At 36.0% G+C, this 22,180-nt stretch overlaps 1 protein-coding gene across 7 annotated transcripts in view; it reads left to right on the forward strand.

Annotated features, from left to right (window-relative positions):
* The window catches only part of LOC105479608 (contactin 6), a 307,236-nt gene extending 285,656 nt beyond the window's left edge, over positions 1-21,580 (forward strand). For all 7 annotated transcript variants that reach the window (XM_011737630.3, XM_011737629.3, XM_011737633.3 and 4 more), the window contains 7 exons: positions 1,295-1,365; positions 7,227-7,461; positions 7,578-7,693; positions 9,799-9,985; positions 19,571-19,683; positions 20,452-20,620; positions 21,459-21,580. In XM_011737630.3, coding sequence (XP_011735932.2) covers positions 1,295-1,365; positions 7,227-7,461; positions 7,578-7,693; positions 9,799-9,985; positions 19,571-19,683; positions 20,452-20,620; positions 21,459-21,562 — 995 coding nt within the window. In that variant the 3' untranslated portion in view covers positions 21,563-21,580. The remainder of the gene's footprint in view (positions 1-1,294; positions 1,366-7,226; positions 7,462-7,577; positions 7,694-9,798; positions 9,986-19,570; positions 19,684-20,451; positions 20,621-21,458) is intronic.
* The last annotated feature ends 600 nt before the right edge of the window (positions 21,581-22,180 follow it).

A 22,180-nucleotide genomic window follows, 5' to 3' on the forward strand; every position in this document is an offset into this window, starting at 1 on the left:
GAAAATAAGGTTTAGGTTCACGTAATTTTTTTCTAAAAACTTATGAAGCTTAAAGCTGGAAAAGTTAAGGATAAATTTAAATATGAAAAAGGTATATCTGAAAGGTACAATTTTGAAGAAGAACAATCAGATTATCATATGACTATTTTCTGATCATGTTTATAGAGTGAAACATCAGTATGAAATGGAAATAAATAAAATAAGTAATCTAAATTAATTTAGATGGTCTACATGGTGGGGAAAAATTTGAAATGAGGAATTAAAATTTACATATTTTAATCCCTACCAATCCCCAGACATATCCAGGTGCTTCCTCAACCAACCACCTTTCACATTGCTCAGAAATGGTCCAGTATAGACAATTTCATGTAATTCCACATTTAAAAAGCACACCCTGCTGATTTAGCCATTATCACAGATTTAGGATACTTTTTGTCATTATGTCAAGAAAAATAATGCTTTTAAACACTTACACATGTGTAAAGTAAAACCTCATTCTCATTAGACACTACAACACTGTATATACACTCAGCATTTCCTCAGCTTTACAGTTTCTATGAACTATTATTCATTATATTAGTCCTCACAAGGATATAGAGTTGAAGGGCATACTTTTTAAAAACTCATCAAAATTACTGGTTTCTGAATCTTCTACCACAGAGCCTTAGATCCCAAGAAATAAATAGAAAGAACCTCTTCCAATCACATTCTTGACAGGAGAAAAATCTGACTTTGCTAGTGAAAAGTTGGAAGAAAATCCCTCTTATTCTCTCCCGAGAGATGTGAGATTCTAACCAGGAGTTTTAAAACAAGAATGTATTTATTTTCATATTTTTCAATATTTAATTGTAAATGTTAAAATATCCTGATGACTAATAAAAAGAAAAATTATTTTAGTTTGTTTATTGAAAAAAATAATTAATTAATATACTGCCTCACTAACTTGTTTACAGCACAACTGTATAATTAGGCACTAAATCAGCAGTGTCACTGTTACCATCTGAATGGAACATCATTTTGCCAATTAGTAGATGATGCATAATAATGTCAAATGCCCGATGTTACTCAATTTTTAATTAATTTTGGAGCCAGGGTGCTCATGTATCAAACACAACTGTGTCCTCTCTCTTAGAAATTTGGATATGTGTAAACATAATTTACGTTCATTAAAAATGCAAGACTCTCACAATATGCCTGTGTGAGATTTTGAAAGGTGAAATTCAAAAACAAAATTCTTCCTGATGAAGATGTACTTTAATAATTGCCATCCCACATCTCTCTTGGTTGCTTTTAGTCCCTGCTGTGGCACCAGTAAACATCAATGGAGGTGGAGGAAGTCGGTCTGAACTCGTCATTACGTGGGAGGTAATTTTCTGTCCAACTGAGTTATTATGAAGAAAAGAGATTTAGCTGGCCAGGAAGAATACTGAAAAACAAAAAGATTTATTTGATCACTATTGAGAGCATATAAAAATATATGGTATAAAAATACATCATTCTGATGATGAATTATTTAGAGGAGGTATTAGGAACTTTTCTCATTGTGAGACAGTATGACGAACTCAGCACAATTTTCTCCCAAATACATGAAAAACAACTTCAATATCTATTGAGCGTGGGTCAGTAGCATTTTCATTATTGCTTGATGAACTAGGCATTGTTTGATTTATTACCTGTGGCACTGTTGTATTGTGAATAAGCTGAGCTCAGTAGACTGTAGGCAAAAAACTATTCTCGTCCTAACACTGCTCTTTACATCTGATCCACTCATTCTTCCCTGCATCTAGATGAAAGCTTAGGCACATGGAATAGATTTTGTGGTCATTTTTATTACCCGTTAACATATAGGCTCATTTTTTCACTTATTAAAAATTTCAGTCTGGTGTATACACTTCAAACTGAAGTATAAACGTTAGAATTTAGGCTTTCAACCAGTTTAAAGTTTCTCATTTTCAGTAGCTCAGTGCCTCAGCCTGAGAATTCAGTAGCGCAAAAGAGAATACATGGTCAGTCCAACTTCTCTCCATTCTGCTCTTCAGTTTATCTTTCCCCATTCACAGTGTTACTTCTGGATTCTCCAGAGCTATAGAAGGTTGGTGTTGGGAGGGGAAGAGAAAGGAAAAGATCTGGATTGCTGGTACATTTCTAATTTGACTTTGGTGTGCTCTAGGTATGGCAAATTACCAGACGCTGCCATTTCATAGGGTAGGGTTTCTGTTTTATTTATTTATTTTTTATTTGGGAGCTGGCCACTGGATGATCCCCCACCAAGGACTCCCAATTGCAATTCCTTGGTGCAGACCCAACTGGCTGCTGAAGAGTATCAGTTCCTGGATTTTGGTGGTCCATTTCTAGACTCTTCCAGTGAATATTCTCTCTCCTGTAGGTGGTCTTTGTGGACAGAGTCCCCTTTAAGGCTGCCCATGGATGACCCACTTGCATGGGTTTCACATTTGTCCTCAGCAGACACATACCCTGCTCCATGTTTAGTGGAAGTGCAATGCATAACCAATTAGCATCCCTCTTCACTCTGCCACCATAGGCTGTCTGGATCTCTTCCCCACTTTAAGTTTCTCAGACATTTGTCAGTTAAATGAACCTGCATCCCTTATGTTCCAGAAAATGCAAACCTGGTATTTCTTACTGTCACCTACTTCACATGGCTAGGCTATGAGAGAGAACTGGGAACCAGATACGTTGTTCTTTATGGTTATAAATGACAGTGTCAGAAACTAGATGCAACTGCCCAGAAAGTCACCCTTTCCCCTGGATATTTTGTTGCATGTTGACATTACAGGCCTAGAACAGTGCTTGGAATGTGGTCCACCCTCCATGAACACTTGTTGAATGGAAGGCAGTGTTTTCAGAGAGCTGGGACTCTCAGAGGCCAGAGAGAGGGGGAAACCCCATTTTTTCAAGCATTTACAGGATTTCAGATGCCACACAGAGAGTTTCATATCATTCAGTCCTTACAATAATGCTATAAGGTGGTTACACCACTTTCAGGTAAGAAAACTGAGACTTAGAAATGTGACATCATTGGGCAGAGAAGCATTTGAACACAGGGCTTTCCTTTTATGTTCTTTTACTGTATCCTGCATTACAATCCCAGTTGTCTCCATGCAATGTGATGGCTCAGGGTGGGCCTGAGTCCTTGAGTATCTACCTTAGGTAGTACGTTAGCCATATTATACCTGCTACTCCAAACGTATTTCCCATAAAACACCGACTTTCAAGTGAGTCTACAAGAGAATTGTTTGTGAGTAGTTTATTTAGGTTTCCATATTCATCAAAGGCCGAATAAGCATTATCATCATAGTGTACAGGAAGTTTTGCCTGACTTAATAACTTATTTTGTTCTCCTCCTTGGTCAGAGATTCCGAAAGGTCGGTGTTGCAATTGCTTATACACAGTCTATAATGAGGACCCAAATGCTATAGATATCATTCTTAAATAGAGATGAGCATGAATTACCAAAAAAATTCTCTCTTTCCACGATTTATGGCAAAGTTACACAAACCATGACCTATGAGACAAATTTGTCCAGTTTCCTGTTTTTATAAATAAATCCACCCATAGCAACATCCATTCTTTTTCATGTTGTGTATTGCTGCTTTCTTTCTGTTGCATGAGACCATATATCCCACAATGCTTAAAATATTTACTATCTGGTAGCAAAAATGGATCCTAGGGTCTACTAGAGTGATGAAGGGAAGGGCAAGGGTTGAAAAACTTGCTGTATTGATGGGTACTGTGCTCACTACCTAGGTGATGGGATCCATTGTACCCCAAACCTCAGCATCACAGAATATATCCATGTAACAAACTTGCACATGTACCCCCTGAATCTAAACTAAAAGTTGATTTTTTTTTTAAGTTTACTCTCTGGCCCTCTACAGAAAAAACATTCTAACCCCTATTTTAAAAAATTAAACTAAATTAAATCCACTTCCTCTGTGTGTGTGGTTTTCTTTTTTCTTTTTTTTTTTTTTGGAGGGGGTTGGATATCTGATGTGCAGATACTTGCTTAAAGTGAGTTAGTGAATTCAGTATCCCATTTATCACTCATATTTAACATTATGTACAGGCAGATACTGAGCCAACTTCTTCTGATGCCCAGCTTATTTGGGGAATAAGTTATGTATATTTAGGAGAAGATTCAGACATTAGTATGAATCATACATTAGTATGAATCTGAGCCACCAGAATGCAGGTAGTAATTCCTTCAATTTAATGAACTCTATTAAGTAGCTTCTCTGTTCCTATCAGTGGAATACAAAAATGGATGAGAAAATGTCTGAATGCTCGGAAGCATACAGGACAGAACGGTCTTAACCCAGCCTGGAAGGAAATCAGGAAAGACACCATCAGAACTGAGTATATCTGAACTATGTTTTGAAAAGTAACTTTGAAGTGGAGAGGCCACCCCAGGCCAATGTCACTCCTGTTGTGGTTGAAATAATACCTGTTGGACTTTGAAAAGCACTGTGGGACACAAAACTGTTCTAAATTCAGTCACAATCTACCATTATGTTTTATAAGTGACAGCTTTAATGATTATCCTTCATTTAGGCACCCTGTGGTATAATCTGCCTGAACTGAACTAAATATCTTCCCCGTGTTTTCCCCAGAGCCACATAGTAAATGTAGATTTTGTGTTTATTTGTTTTGGTCTGGTTTGTTTCCAATAACCTAGACATAATATCAAATTTTTAGAATATAGCAACGGCTAATTCCTTTTTAAGGGCATGTTTATTCATTATTTTATCATAATGTTGTATATTCCCAAATACTTCCAGGTTTGAGGTGCTTGTGGTGAATGTCTCATAAATATGACTATAAAATTAGGTACACAGGATAAAGCACTATAGAGTAAGAGATACATACCTACACTGATGGTTGGCATACCTTTTATTTAAAGGGCCAGACAGTAAAATTATTCAGTCTTGTGGGCCACATGATCTCTTTTCTAATGTCTCACTCTGCTTTTGAAGCTCAAAAGAGCCACATACCACTTACAAACATATAGGTGTAGGCGTGTCTCAAAAACCTTTATTTTCAAAACCAGTTGCATGCCAGATTTGGCTAGAAGTACATAGTTTTGTTGATTCGTAGTCTGTACTGAAGATTTGGTTCTTATAGACACTGTGGTTGAGAATTTACATTATTAGTTCATCAATTTTCATAGATTTTACTCCCAGGAGAATTTCACAATGTCTGTATTTTACTGAGCACTTTCTCCACTTAAAGAAAACTCTTTTTCTGGTCTTGTTAAATAACTATATATATTTCTTAATCATTTGACTCTCTGTTCATGTAAGAATAAAAGGAAGTATCTAAATAAGTCTCTTTTTTCCCCTCTAATATGCATATGTGGGACTCAGATCTTTCTTGGGAGAGCACCATGAGAAATACTAATTGTACTTGACTAACAAAAACAGAACTCCCCTATTTAGGTAGATGAACTGACTAAGCATCTTGATTAAATCTGAGATCAAAGAAACTTCAGAAATAAATCAAATGCTCTAGCAAGTAGCTTCCATTCTTATAAATTTCTTCCATGCCATTCAAAATTAACTGTTTTATTTCTAGTCTCCCTATGAAAAAGAAGAGAAGCGTTAATATGAGGAAATACTTTGTTTCCCCAGATGTCAGGAGCAGCATTTTTCTTCCTATTTTCACTTTCTGTATTTGTTAGACTGTTCCACATGGCAAGAAATAGAGACCAGCTGAGGTCATCTCGGTTAATGGGGATTCATTTAAAAGCTACATGGAAAGAAATGAGGAGCAGGTAGGAAGGTCAAATGAAGAACCGGAACATCGTTCATAACTGCTCTGGGCACTCGAGCACAGGAGCTCTAGCCAACCATCAACAACCACTCTGCTGATCCAGCCCTGGCTTGAATAGTCTCTCATGCTTATGCCTCAGTTCCTCCCATTTCCTTTACTTCCAGTTTCCTACCTGGCTGCCAGCTAATTTGGATCTCCTCTCTCTAATTTACAGCATCTATTTTCTCTTAGCTTCTATTGTCTCACTGTTCCTGCTACTGCATGTTCTCTACTTTTGCCTGCTCTGTGTATATCTATTATTGTTCTGCCACCTGCCATGTTTCATATGCAAACTCTATGAGAGGAATTGACCAGGTCTATTAGTCACTATAGAGTACAGAGATTCTGCCCTCATAGATACTCACCAAGACAGTGTCTGTGGTTCTGGTGCTCATGAATGGGGGCTCACATGGGTTCCAAGTGGCAGGATAATGTGATTGATAAAATAAATATACTCCCATGAATAAAGAGAAGCTCTGAAATGGAGTTGTGGACATGAGGGACTAGAAGCGCTATGTCCTGTCAGGTGTTGCCTTTATTAGTCTGTCAGAATATTTACTAAAAAAAAAAAAAAAAAGCAAAGCATTTTTCTTGAGAAAAAACAAATAAATTCCATTGATTTTTCAATACAAGTCTCTTGCAATCAGGAGATCTGTTGGTCTAAATTCAAGTACAGATTCATTTTAATTTGCTAAGTTTATGTGATTGCTTATAATTTTTAGTATCTGCAGAGTATGGGGGAATATTATGTATTTCTATTTTGCTATTTTAGCAATTTTAGATTTGAAATGTATTTTATAGAATCTGATCTTTGTGAGAGTTAACAGTTCATTTTTTCATGTGAGGAAAAATGCCCACATGTCACTACCAATGAAGATGTATGCCTAAAAAAATGATGGGAGGTCTTGTATACTTTTTTAAAGAAATACTCTATGCCTTAAAGCATATGCTATTTCACAATAATTCCATTACACGTCTTACAAAAACTTGTTTAAAATGTTGTGAAAGGGAAACATATCTAGTCTTGAAATAAATAGTTAATAAGTTAATTTGTGCTGAGTTTAAAAATTCATATCAAAACCACATTTTAGTGTGTATCATACAATCTTCTAAACTGTTTTATTATAATAATTTATGAATGATCAAAGAAAATATATAAATATGTAAAGCTTGTTTTATATTTCTATCTGAAAACTTGAACTATTTATCTGAATATCTTTAACTGGGATCATTTTTCTAATTGGCATTCCAAATAAAAGTGTTTTTAATACATCATTAAACAGAATAAATATCCGTATTTGTCTCTATGGAAGAAATGTGAAGTAATCAATAAATATTATAGTAGCTTAATAAAATATTTTTGCAAATACTCAATGATTGATCACATTCTGCCCAAGTCAATTCCAGAAGAACTACAGAATGGGGAGGGATTTGGATATATCATCATGTTCCGGCCAGTGGGCTCGACAACCTGGACCAAGGAGAAAGTAGCATCCGTGGAATCATCAAGGTTTGTCTACAGAAATGAAAGTATCATCCCACTCTCTCCATTTGAAGTCAAAGTGGGTGTGTATAATAATGAAGGAGAAGGATCCCTGAGTACTGTGACCATTGTCTACTCTGGGGAAGATGGTAAGTTGTCCTCAGCTCTGGTTTTCTTTGAGACTCTATGCATAGTTTGTATTCCCTTGTTCCATTTTCAATGAACCACTCTGCTAAAGATGGCTATGTCTTTCTCTGGATGGTAGAACCTCAGCTGGCCCCAAGGGGAACTTCTGTCCAGAGTTTTTCTGCTTCTGAAATGGAGGTTTCATGGAATGCTATTGCCTGGAATAGAAACACTGGAAGAGTGCTGGGCTATGAGGTAATCAATGGATTTCACAATAGCTCCTATTCAACAGTCCTATCCTACTAGCCTGTTGTTAGCATATGATAATGTGTGTCTAAAGCTGAAGCAGGGAATGAAGTTGAGACAGGGTAGGTGAGCCCCCAAATTGGGGCCTAGCCTGGGATGTTTCTTGTCCTTGCTCAAGACAGAATTCAAGACTAAGCCAGTGGTTAAAACAAAACAAAACAAAACAAAACAAAACAAAACAAAACAAAAAAACCAGCTTTATTGAGGCAGCAGTGTTATAGCTTCAAAATTGCTTCTGCAGAGCAGGGCTACCCCACAGGCAGTGTTCTAAGAGAGTAGCAGCTTGGAAGCAGTTCTACAGTCATATTTATACCCACTTTTAAATTAATTGCAAATTAATGGGTGAGTTACTCAGATTTCTAGAGTGAGTTACTCTAGAAATTAATGGGTGAGTTACTCAAATTTCTAGAAAAAGGGTGATAACTTCCAGGCCGTTGCCATGGAAAGGGGTGGTAACTTCCAGGTGTTGCCATGGCAGTGGTAAACTGACATGGAACTGGTGCCTGTGTCTTATGAAGGGGTGCTTTAGCCTCTTCCCTGTTTCAGCCAGTCTTCAATCTTGTCCACAGTAAAGTCCTGCCTCCTCCCTCAAAGTAAGGGATATCTTTTTAGGTAATTCAAAGCAAACAAATTAACAAATAGTAGCCATTTTTAAAGGCACACCAATTCAGTACAAGTAAGATAACTAAGCTCTAGAGATCTGCCGTACAGCTGTGCACAGAGTCAACAATAATGCATTGTACACTTAAAATTTTTCAAGAGGACAGATCTCATATTAACTGTTCTTACCACAACAACATTTTTTAAAAGTGATCAGGTGATTATATGATTAATTATTCAAATTGCAGTCATTTTTTTTTTCATTGGTAAGAGGTAAAGTCTGCTCTTCAATCATCTTACACCATGGAAGAATTTCATTGAGAAACCTGCTCTGCAAATTGCAGTATAACTTGAAAAGATGTAATCATCTCAGAAAAGGCAGTTAAGTAAAGAAAAAAAATACCTAGATTGTCTTGAGTCTGCTATTTTTAGTCTATGAAGAGTAAGGCAAATTACATTTGTAGGCCGTCATCTCACAAAGTCAAGCGATAAGAACATTTTAAGGGAAGGTTGTTCATCACTCAATCTTTTTCAACTTGCAAATTCAGTGATTCACAAAATGGGTAACATAATTTATTTAGTTTTGGAGTAATAATAAATGTATAATCCTAAACATTCTTAATTTTGTCTTTGTATGTATGTATGTGTATGTGTGTATATATATACACATATATATACCTACAATCCTCTGATTCCAACAGAAAGTTCTGCTCTCAGGTGTCTTTTCCACTCCATGCCAAGAATGCCTTACCTCTTATCTGAACCCTAGTCACTTCTCAAATTTCATCCCTAGTCTCCTCTTCCTTCTGAGCTCTACTCTCGTCAATTCCTGATGTATTTTGTCAAATTCTTGTAGCATATTTTTTTATATCACTTCTTTGTAATGCATTCTATGACTTATTTTCACATATACTGTGGATTGTAACCTCTTAGCTACATGATAAGGGATTGAAAATAGGCACTTAATTATTCTCTCTCTTTTTTTTTTCAATGTACCTAAAACATTGCTAATGCAAAGGTAGGGCTCAGTATAAATTGATTTATTAATTAATCTGTGATTCAAATAACTCTGAAAAGAAATGCCAGTAGCAAGACTATAATTATAATCAAAGTCTTTGACTGATTATATACAAATGTGTTTTTGTCTGACTTGTTATACGTCATTTGCTAAAGCTGGTAACTTCAGATAGCTCATAAAATACTTTCTTTTGGTAATCTAAAAAATCAGGTTCTCTAATTTCCATTGTGAATTTGCATTCATGACTTTTTTCCTCATAAATATTAGAGAATAACAATTTTGTTGTATAACCATTTTAATTAGAAAACGTTTTCATCATCTATACTTCTATCTTCTTCCCATATCCCTTGTGGTTGTGGTTGATAGTTGTGGGTAAACAATGATTGATAGTTATTGGGGAACAATAAAGTGCTTGTGTTTGGTTTTTAATTATCAGGTCTTATACTGGACAGATGACTCCAAAGAATCCATGATTGGCAAAATTAGAGTCAGTGGAAATGTCACAACCAAAAACATCACGGGGCTGAAAGCTAATACCATCTACTTTGCTTCTGTGAGAGCTTACAACACTGCTGGAACAGGGCCGTCAAGCCCCCCAGTCAATGTTACCACCAAAAAGTCCCGTAAGTATGCATACACTCCAGAAAACAAGGTTCATCTGTGAAGAGAACCCTATTCCTTTGCTTGATGTTCATTGTATTCCCACACCTCATTTCTTTACTACTTGGTTACTTTGGTTAGTTGGTTTGTCCCTTAAATATGGATAGCGGTTGAAACCTTTTGGTAACAATCAAGGTAAATGTTTTGATCTTTCCGGAATTCCAAAAGAGGAATACTCCAAGTATATCAATGAAAGACAAAAGAGTGTAATGTCTAAGACTGGCCCTGATGCCCTCCTAAATGCATTCAAAAACTGACCTCCCATCCTTAGAAGGTCAGGTAGTATTTATCTTTCAGTCTCAGTTGCCTACCTATAAAATGAGGAAAAAGTCATATTTATGTTCTCATAGGTTTTGTTCAAGATTGAAAGAGATTATTAATAATAAATGCCCAGTACGCACCTTAGTAAATGCTTAGTAAATGGTTTTTTGTTTTGTTTTGTTTGTCATTTGAGTCCAAGTATATTCAGATGTGATCCTGCAACTGTCAGATACCTAGATCTTTCCTTTTAGGATGCCTTATGACTACAGCTTACTTGGAAGTCCCTGAAATCTAAGAATGAACTTCTCTGCTTTGTATTATATCCCCTGATAATCAGCCAGGTGATTTCACATAATCAGAATCTACTAAATAAAAGATGAATGTTTTTCATCTTTTGGTGATTGTTGCTGCCTTTGTTTTCTGACTGAGTCTGGTAATGCACAAATATTCCATAATATGAGGCACAGCAATACATTGGGGAAGGTCTGATCAGATATGACTTAGTTGTTCCTGCAAGATGATTTTTTGAGGTTGAATAATATTTACATATCTCTTATATATTATTAATGGACACAAATTAGTCACAGAATCAGGTTTTTTAAAACACATTTTTTTGCTCTCTGAATCCTGATGAATGAAAGATAACAAATATAGTTGCTGAATTTTGAGAAAGACTAAGACATATTCACTGCCACTTACAAAAATCTAGTTTACCTATACATGCCGTATTCTAATTACACCACCATATTTGGAAAGAAGAGGTGGTTAAGAAGAGTTTGAAAATAAAGCTATATTAAAGTTATTCCCTTTATGTGTATATTTGTCATGTACAAAAGAAGTTAGGAATCATCTCAGAGACTAGGCCCTTGATCAAATAGATTATCCAGTTATTTCCACATAACCAGATCAACGGTCAGAGAGTCATGTTCCAATTCTGGGTACATCATTGACTCATGACTTGAAATAGGACAAGGTATTCCATTTTTCTGCTTTCATGTTCTTACCTATTAAATAGAAATTATCTCTGTCCTCACTGCCTTCCCAAATTATCCATGAGGCACAAACAAGGTACTGATTCTGGAAGTATCTTACAAAATACAATGTACTGTGGAACTGCAAAAGCCTGTGGAGCAAAAATTTTTAGCCAACTTTCCTCCAATCCACCCAGTTTTAGACAGGCTGGGCTGTGAGTTATTTTCAAGAATGGATTAGTTAACAGTGAAGTTTTATTCCTTTTCCTGTTTCACTCAGTGTTGACTAAATCGATGAAGTCATTGCCAGATAACTTGGATGTGTGATTTGCTTCTTTGGTCTTTCTGGAGTGGTTTAGCTTCTTTCAGCTAATCTGTAAATCTGGATGAAAATCTCCGATCAATCAGCAGTTTTAAGATTTCCGAGACATTTAGTTCTAGTTAACTGAGAGATGCCAAACTCACAGAAACTCTTGTGTGTAATTCAGTTTCTATCTCAAGCAAATCAAGAGTGATTAGAAATGTGTATGAAACATTTAAAAAAAACCAAAACCGATTGTATCACGGTAGACTGACAGACATTTTAGTGCAGTTATTGAGCCAAGACTCAGGCCAACTTTTATTATACATAATCCCATCAACCAACTTAAGGTGGATTGAAACTTGAACATTGAACTAATCATTTACCTCAGGAAGAGAGAGATACATCCATATGACATATATAATACATATATATATGTTTTAAAATTCTTGAGATTTTCTGTAATATATATACATATAGTCACATCTCACTACTAATTGTATATAAGTACATAAAAGTGAGTAGCCCCACACTCCCTTGACCTCAAGGGCAGTCTTTGAAGCACCTTCTTCCCTGCTATTCGGAAGCACTGGGTGGATATGATTGCCCAGAGAGGGCACTGCCTTTCCCCAAGTTCACACAGCAATGAAGGGGGACAGATGGAGGAGAAGGGCCCTAGATGTGCAGGTAGCCCCACAGGGTCTCATTGGAGTCCTGAGGGGCCCAGGCCCAGCTACATAAGAGAACTGTTCCTCGCTGCTGGGCCAGTAGGTGCCCTCCGTCTGCCGCATCTCCCGAAGCTTCCGCACCAATAGTGCCAGCCCCACAGCCAGGAACAAGACGGCCAGGAATCAGAAGAACACGATGATAGCAGTGACGGCCCCCCTGAGACAGGGCTCCGTTGGAGCCGGAGCTGGTGGGTGTAGGCAAAACAATGCTACTCTCATTTGCAGAAGGGGTCGGTATTTGCGCCCAGGGGACCGGCCCAGCGCCAGGAGCAGCCCCAGGCCGAGCTGGGTGACGGGTTGACAGCGCCGAGGAAGGGGCGTCTGGCGCGCGCCTCTCCTACCGCCTACAGGGTGGGTCGTGGGCACCTGCGAAGGGGCACCTGGCCCAGGCGTCTTTGAAGTGGCTCTGTATATATTCTACATACATATCAGAAAATCTCAATAATAATTTTTTCTGTCTTCTGAAAATTTGCTGGTTTCATTGTCCATGCAACCTGAATTAAAAGTGTTAGTTTGTGCTAAATTATTTTATGTTTTTAAGCAGAAAAAATCCTTGTTTTTCACACTAAATTTGTTCAATTGGCCCAATTGATCCTACAAATGGGTTGGACTGAAATTCACATCACATGCTAAAACGATTATTGGTTTGTCTGATAGTTAACGCATGATCAATTTGTCAAAGAGTAGGAGATATAAATTTTCGAAAACAGTTTAATTAACAATGAGTAATTTCACCCAAGATACAACGTTAGAATACCTCTGCTAAGGAAAAAGTGAAATAATAATCAGAAATTTTAAATGAAGATTAGTGTTTCTTCAAGTATTCAGCTTGCTTAACTAAATCAAACAAGAAAAACCTCTGTAATTCCTTATTTCTTCTATGGATACTCAGTTTTAATATCTCTTAAATTTGACTCTTACCAGCCTATATGCTTCAGTGACCCTATCAAAATAGCCAACAAGCACCTGAGAATAAGAATATACAAGTCTCCATCCCTTTATATTTGAATACCTATCCAATGTCTCATTTTATTACTTTGAGGTTCTATAACACAGACATTGTGAAAGCAGAACAGTAACTTTTCTATTATTCTATTAATGACCTCAAACTCAGTGTTTTAAAACAATACAAATTGTTTATCATACATTTTTGGAGATGAGGAGTTAGAAAGAGGTTTGACTGGGTAGAAATCCAGATGTGCTCAAGGGCTACACTAGCTTTGGAAACTCCAAAGGATAATTTGTTTCCTGTTTTCTGGATTTTGGAGACCACCCACATCCCTGGGCTTGTGACCCTCCTTGGGCTTGTGACCCCTTCTTCCATGTTCAATGCCAGCAACAGGAGGGTACCTTCACATCTCTGCCACTGACCCTCTGCTTCTGTCATCACAACTCCTCCAACTCTCACCCTCTTGCTTCCCTCTTTCCCTTGTAAGGACCCTCATGATGACATTGGAGCCACCTGAATCATCCAAGATTATTTCTTCACCTCCAGACTCTTACCTTAATCACATTTGCAAACTCCTTTTCCATATAAAGTAATGTGTCCACGGGTACTGGAGATTAGGATGTGATCATGTTTGGGGGTTCCTTATTTTGCTTACCACAGTTTAAAAATATTGAGCACATCTATGTCCCCAGCCCTGTATTAAATTTATCATACTATATCTCACTTAGTAATTACAATAAGTCAAGGAGTTTGGTATTTTAGTTTCTAGATAGAAGGACACAAATGCTTAGAAAGGTTTTGTCATGGCCACTGTTCGACTGATGAGCATGAAATCTCTTCATCCCACTACCACTGTGCCCCTTTATCATCTTCCTCCCTAACCATCTGAAAAGTTTCTCTCTCTGACTCTCAAATCTTCCATCTAAACCTCAAACTACTTTGAAATTTTTCCTCCTAAAATGCCATCATACTTCTCTTCTCTTCATCAAATGTCATTGTCTCCTCTATTCCAGAGAATGAAGACTAAGAAAAAGGCAAGCAAGATCTTTCACAATGTGTCTCAAAGCTCCTTTCTATATCATTCCTCTTCTAGCCCTGACATCCCAAACTTACTGATCTTCTAGAGTTTAACATTCACTCACCTGGCTTCATGAAATCTCTCAGCTTGTAGTGCTCCTGCCAGGCCTATATATGGTCAAATAGTCTTTTTTCCACTCTATAACTTCCCCCAAAGTTTCCCCTTTAATGTATTTGTGTTTTGCTAAGAGTTCCAATAACTCTGGCCATTGTGAAGCAGTGTTGGAAAAAGTTAGAATGGGACTTCAGAGAGAATTGTGGATACGGATCCCTGCTCAGCTATGTACTATCTGTGTGCCAGATCTAATTATTTGATAACTCTGAATGCATTTTCTCATCTGAAAAACAGAGATGAAGATACTTACCTCTAGCGATTTCTCTGAGAACTAAAGGATATAATGTACACCAAGGTGACCCAGAGGCTGTCATACATGAAGGCTCAGTGCATGGTAACATGTGTTATTATACTCCTCCATTAGACGCAATTTCACTTTCTTTGCATTTTTTAAAGTAAGAAAACACAGCTACTTTCTTTCTCTTTATAAATTTGTTGCAGAAATTTTCTTTTTTTAAGGGTCATAGAAGGACATCCAAAGCATGTATGAGAAACAGTTTTAATGAAACATTGATGATAACCATGATTCCAGGTGCTACTCCTGTATGTAACTTTGATTTTCCATGTCCTTGAGATGACATCAAGATTACCTCTCAATAGTGGTAACTGAAAACATTCTGCATTCATCACACATTCAAACTGTCCCTGTCTAGATTTGTAATCTGATCTGATCTTCCATTGGAAAGTCTGAAAAAGCAGAGCTCACATTTACCAAAATCTCTGTCTGTTCTAATTGGCTAAACTAAAGAGAAGACAGACGTGTTTTCTTTGTTTGTTTTTTTTGCATGATCATTCAGTCATCTACTCAAGAGACAGTGCCTCCCATGAGCCGTGCCCAGAATTAGGTGCTGAGGGCCTAAGAGTCATTAAACCAAGCAAGATCTTTGCCAACCAGCAATTTCTCTTTTAGAAGAGAGGCAACCTAAAACAAGAAAAAAAGACAAATGAATAAAATAATCATAAATTATGAAAAGTACAGTGAAGAAATAAAAGAGAAACTAAGATGTACATAAGAAGGAGCATCTATATGGGATAGGCTATGTATTTTGATACAAAATTAAAGATAAAGAGAACAAAAGAACTTCCAAGCAAGGAATACCATATGCCAAAGTTCTTAAGTATTATTGTTACTGTTGATGATGATGATGCTAGTGTCATTGTTCTTTTAAACAAATATCAGTGATTCATCTGTAAGTACCAAAGCCTAGTGGAAATGATGGATTTCCAAAAGAAACTGAGAGGTACTGCAAATATACTGTGATCCACACAGATATTACTTAAATGGCATTTAGATTTACAAGGAAAGAAAGAAAAATATTTACATCAATTCCAAGAAGAAAAGAAAAGTGAAACAAACAAAACACTACTTCTATAGAAAGAAGCAGTCAGACGCAGTAACTAAAAGTGTTTGCAAATTTTGGCTCAATTTGGCCCTTGACGTTGACTGACTAGCACTTTGTACTAGATTCTTTCTTGCTGCAAATATGCAATCAATCCATATTTACACATAAAGGAAGCATTAAGCTTTTATTTTATCTTGCACTTATGTTGTTTCTCTTTTGCCCAAATGTCAACCCCATACTGTTACTTAGAAGTGTAACATAAGAAGTTGTTTCTGAGTTGAGTTCACAGTGTGAACTACAGTTGAATATAAATGCCATCTCAAGAAAAATTGATTACAAGGAAACCATTAGAGGTGTGACGGGCTAGTTTAATGTTGCTCTGTCATTTGATTAATAGAAAATCATTTAGTCTTTGGAAATTGCCTGGAAAGATTTTAAAAATTAGAAGTGTTTATTTGCTGAGTTTACCATTGACAGACTTGGTACAAACATCATGACATGTGTTTTGTGCTATCCATGTGACAGTGTTTTGGTTTGTCAAGGTGATAGAAATTTTAATTTTATCATCGATATTTGCAACCCAGTTTAATCAGCTACATCAAACCAGAACTGTAAACAGTGCTTATATTAAGGTAATGGCCTTCTAAAGCAGCTTTCAGAAGTTTTATTTTTCAAAATCAGACATAAAGGATTGACATTGGAGAAACATCCATTGATAAAAATAAGAAAGGATGTAGACTAAGAGATATTCTAAGATAATTATCTGAGACTCTCCCATTTTATCTCCCTTTCTAAAAACATATAAAGAATCCAAGTAAGAACAATATCATTAAGGGGAAAACTTGAATATACACTAATTTGTATCTAAGAAGTGAATCATTTGCAAACTTCAGAATTGTATTATTAGCAGCAAACCACTTTGAACACAATTGAAAAATTGATTATGTCATAACACCACAGTGAAGAACTGCTACTCTGAGAAAAGAGAATTAACAGTTTCAGAGTTTTTAAATATATACCACTAACCAAATGAGGAACATTTCATATTTTATTTGATATCTCATAAACTAGGACTTATTTGTTTCATTTTATAATGGGAAAATCCAGCTCTTGGAAGAGATTGGATACAAATTCAAGTCCCTCTAACATCAAAGCACAACTCTTTTCATCTCCCAGAGAGCAAGAGAAATAAAACATTCTAAATAATCCATATAATTGGCTATTCATACCAAGATACTCACTCAGAATGCAACTCTTCTCATTTTATGGCCACAAAAAGTTGTGCTTCTGCTTTGGTAGATGAGGACACAAATGCAAACATGTCAATGACAAAGTCATTGCCAACATCACAAACCCCTCCTTTACGTAGCTGGAAGAAATCAGTTCTGTCTCCTAGCCTGTTGATTTTTTCAATGGATTTATAGTGTTGAAAACAATACTTTTCCTAAAACAAACAAAACATACGGAAATACATAAAGCATTCAGAATCCACATTGCCAATGACACTGAAGTGGTGAATTGTATTTTCTCTGTATTGATTGTATAATGGTAATGTTAGTGCTGAATTTTAAAGAACAGAGATAAAAAGAAAGGTATCGAGAGTATACTAGAGATTAAAATTGCAATATCCTGTGAGAATTTTGATACTGTATCTTTTATAGCTGAGAAGAAGATTTTAAAAGGCACTGGAGGATAAGTTGAGGAAGGATAGTTACAAAATAATTATTGCTGTCATGCAGACCTTTAGAAATAAATATGTTGATAAGCATTATAATTGACAAATATATTGTACATTGAAAAGCAATGTATTGAATGCTTACTAAGCTAAAAGCTTTTAGGCCTTTCATTATGGGTTTATATTGTCAAGAAATGTACCAGGACATGGTCAATCCAATTGGCCTGTCCATCTTATAAATAGGTATGGATTGCTATGAGTCTGACCATGGCAATTGGCCTTGATCATAGGAGAACATAATGAATGGATTGGCTGTATTGTGTCAACTATGGATCTGCCCAGAGCGCAGTGCATAATCAATACAGCCTGAGAAGATCACCACAGGACCCTGAGCAGTTTTCCTTAGCCATCTTATTGTACAGTCATTTATTCATCACGTATGAATTGGATGTCTCCTATGTGCCAGGCACTGTGCTAGGGGTTAGTAATACAGAGTTGAACAAGGCACTTGCCCTCAAGAAATTTAAAGAAACACATAACCAAGAATAAATATAATCCAATGTGATAAACCTATAATAAAATATGAACTGAGCCTCATAAAAGCATACAGGGAAACATTTCTCTATCACATCCCAACTGTACTGTAAGTGGCTGAGTGAACAATAGTGATAGCCCAGTGGAATTGGGGTGGAAAGAGAATGTATGGTAATATATTTGAGACACCTGGATTCAGCAATATGTGAATCTTCCAGTGACACATAGGAGATTAAACAGCAGTTGAGTCAAAACTCTCAAAGCAATAGTTTCCATTTCTATCAGTGTTATAATGAATTAAATATTATGCTCATTCAGTCTCACAAATTCAAAAAAGATGTCAAAAACATCTTGTTGGGCAGTTTTATCTTTGTTTCCGCTTTCCAGATGAATTATTTTAAATCTCTCATTTCTTAAGTCTCAAAAATAGTCATGTGGACTCAGATAAGCAGCAAGTTGTTCTGGAGAAACACTAGACTGGAAAGCAATAGGCCAAGATTCATTAGCTGCATGCTTTTGGATAAGTGACTTCCCAACCTGGATTCTAGTTTTCTTGTATGTAAAATTCTCTAGTTGGACTACATCCATTAGTTTAGAAGCCAGATTCTAAACCTTTCATCTCTTATCTCCCACCATCTCTCACCCAGACAACATTAATTTCAGAAAACTAAAAGCCTCAGTTTGGATTTAAAGTTGATACCCTTTGGGATGATCAATCAGTTTGTGACGACTTTTCCCTTTTCTGGGTTCCCAAAAGCTCCATTTACTTTAAATGGCATGCATCTTTCACATTGTCCAGACATAGTTGATTAAGCTAAGATAGACATATGACCAAATGAAGTTAATCATCGGCTTTCTCAGGGGAATTCTAACTTGGACTATCTCTGAACAGAGGAGGTTTTAAATTTCAGGTGTGGTGAACAGTCATGATTTCTGCCATGTACAGTGAGAATGACAAAGAGGTGCTCTCTGGCAAGATGAGCGTGCAGCAGACCCTGCTTCGTTAAGCAGAGTGAAGACCATGGCTTTGTGACAATGTTTTCTCTCCTCAGACTCTGTTGCAATCTGCCATGAGTTATAAGAAATACCCTTGAAAATTTACTGCAGATATTTTGCTTAAAATATCTTGAGTTAGTTGTGTTACAATTAGAAACCTAACTAATACAATGTTAAAAAGTAAAGAATTTTAGGAATGAACATCTCTGTGTTGATATACATAAAATGCTTGCAACTTGAATTTGCTAAACATGCTTATTGATTGATGGCCAAATGGAATCGTAGATAAAGAGACCCTCTGTCTGTTTATATATGATAAAGTAAACAAACTCAACAGCAATGATTAATAAATTAATACTGGACATGCAGCAAGCCATTATTAATTCATAAGTCTGTCACAAAGGCATTCCCAAATGACCGGATTTGAATAAATTTGCTTACTGTGATTAGAATTAATATATTTCAAATGACACTGAAAACATTTTAGCCTCTTCTATGCAAATCATCGAAGACTTATTTTTTCTTTTCATGTTGATACATCGTACAGTAACCATGAACTAATTAACATTCATCTGAATCTTTGATTATCTCTTTAAAGCTCCAAGCCAACCACCAGCAAACATTGCCTGGAAGCTGACAAACTCTAAATTATGCTTGAACTGGGAGCATGTAAAAACCATGGAAAATGAGTCTGAAGTTTTGGGGTACAAGGTAAGTATTTAGTTTTTCCTTTAATCATATCAATTAAGTTACTAAGGAATGAAACGTGTGACACCCAAATAGAAAACAAATTGGCTGCATGTGGAAACATTGGAATCTTTTTCAAAATTATTTTGAAAATACCATTGCTGCTTTCTAATTTTCCGTTGAAAAGGTTTTATATTCTGAGGTCCAGTAATGTATTAGGGAACATCAAAAAATCAAATTCCATAGGATGTAACATTTTTTTCTTCAAGTGATACCCCTTGCCATCATAAGATGATGGCTTATGTGGGTAGTAGATATGATTAGAATGAGATCAAAAAATGTATCTAAATAGAGTTTTTGGAACTTAGGCTGCAGTATGATGTGATCTTTTAACAATATAAAAGGCATCTAACAAGAGTACAATCAAGTACCCAGAACAAATCATTACCATCAGTGACAATGGACATCATCTCTTGGCAGATACATATTCAACATTTGAAATGGGTCCAAACTGAACAGTGACTTTCCACAGCAAGCTCCAATGATAATAGCCTCAAGCTATTTAACTAATAGAGATAAATCTACTCTCCTTCTAGAGGCATTGGCCAAAAAAACCCTCTTTTTCTTAACAGGAGCAATGGAATATAAGGGAAAGATATCACCTGGATATTTCCATCTGAGGAGTACAACATTTACGATGATGTATCTTTTGTCTTACAGTGTTCCAGAACAGTTGTGTGAACCTTAGAAAAGCAACATGTCCATGTTAACTTGATACTTCATTTTATTCAGATTCTGTACCGGCAAAACAGACAGAGTAAAACTCATATTTTGGAAACAAACAATACATCAGCTGAGCTTCTGGTTCCATTTGAAGAAGACTACTTAATTGAGATAAGAACAGTCAGTGATGGTGGAGATGGAAGCAGCAGTGAGGAAATTAGGATTCCAAAAATGTCAAGTAAGTTGAGTCACCATTGCTATAGTAGATTCTGAACCTAGACAGTTGCAGCATGAAATTCAGCTCCATGAAATCTTCCAGTTATGGTTTAAATGTTGGGTGATAAGATAAATTTTTAATTGTGAGCAAAAGGTGATGAGCCAGTTTTTTTAAGTTATTCTCCAAAATTGTAACATGCTTATACATTATAAATGGTTTTATATTTCCTCATTTGAAAACCAAAATAGAGAACAGGAAAAAAACCTTTGTGTCATTAGAGCATAATTCTATCACTCATTCTATTGTCACAAAAATCAAAAAGATTTTTCATAGATTCTTCTAGATCTTTTTCAGCAGGGATGGCATATATGAAGCGCATGTAAATATACACCCTTTCCCACGTTCATGGCAGACATCACTAATCAAGTGTGGCGTTCTTAAGGAGCTGAATCACAACTTTCAAGTCCTCCTCAAAACAATTTTCTAAGCCAACCAACACCAGTCAGTCTGACTTAGCATGCAATAAGAATGTATCATTTTTGCATTAGAAGAATCACTTACTCGTCTGCCTGAAGCTGTGATTGAGTGAAAGTCATTAGCATCCAATGTTGGCCAATCCTTTAGGCAGACTTTGCCAATTTAGGGATTTTTCTTTTGCATTTTTATACTTAAATCAGACATCCTTGGACAAAGACATGGTAAGGCACTTTCTAAAATTAAATATAATGTGAATGAGACAAGTATAATAAAATATGTTACTAAAAGATAAATGATAGTATGAATTTTGGGTTCTGAAAAATTAATCTAGCAGGCAATACTTTATCTCAAAATATTTTTGTCTTATTTTTATATTTTGCAGGTTTGAGTTCCAGAGGAATTCAAGTCTTAGAACCTAGCATCCATTTTCTGTCCATTGTCATTGTGATTTTTTACTGTTTTGCTATTCAGCCACTTATCCGATGAATAAAACCATAAATCTTTGAGAGTTTTTTGAAAGCAAATCATTCTGTAAATATGCTCTCCAGCCTCTGACACAAGACGCGTTCTTAATACAGACTTGTTTGCAAAGAAAAAAAAATGTATATTATTAAAATCTTGTAAATATCTATGGTACATTAATAAAACAATTTTAAACACTTTTGAATTTTAAAGTTCGCACATGATTACATGCATTCCTAGGTGCAACATTAATCTGGGGGGTTGTAACTGCTGTGTCTTTTAAGTGACTTATATGGAGAGTATAAATAACTCCCCTCAATGATGGTGATAATGAATACAAATTTGCCTCATAGTTACCATAGCTCACATGCACATTTTCATGTACTCCAGACAATCACTTCAGTATTTGAAATTTTCACCCTACTTCAAAATAAAATACAATTATTTGTTTATAGTTGGGATTCTTTAAAAATATAAACTATTCCAAAGCACGGTGTGCTTTTATCTCTGAATCAAGTTGGAATAAGAAATCTTTTTACTCAATAATATTTCAATATACATGCTGTTCTTCTCAGCTCACTTTTCAGAAGGTTCAGTCATAATAAAGGCAGAAAAGGTATTTTATGGCAAAGAAAAATAAAT

Source organism: Macaca nemestrina, chromosome 2, assembly GCF_043159975.1.
Source record: "Macaca nemestrina isolate mMacNem1 chromosome 2, mMacNem.hap1, whole genome shotgun sequence".
In the NCBI taxonomy this organism is placed as follows: Eukaryota; Metazoa; Chordata; class Mammalia; order Primates; family Cercopithecidae; genus Macaca; species Macaca nemestrina.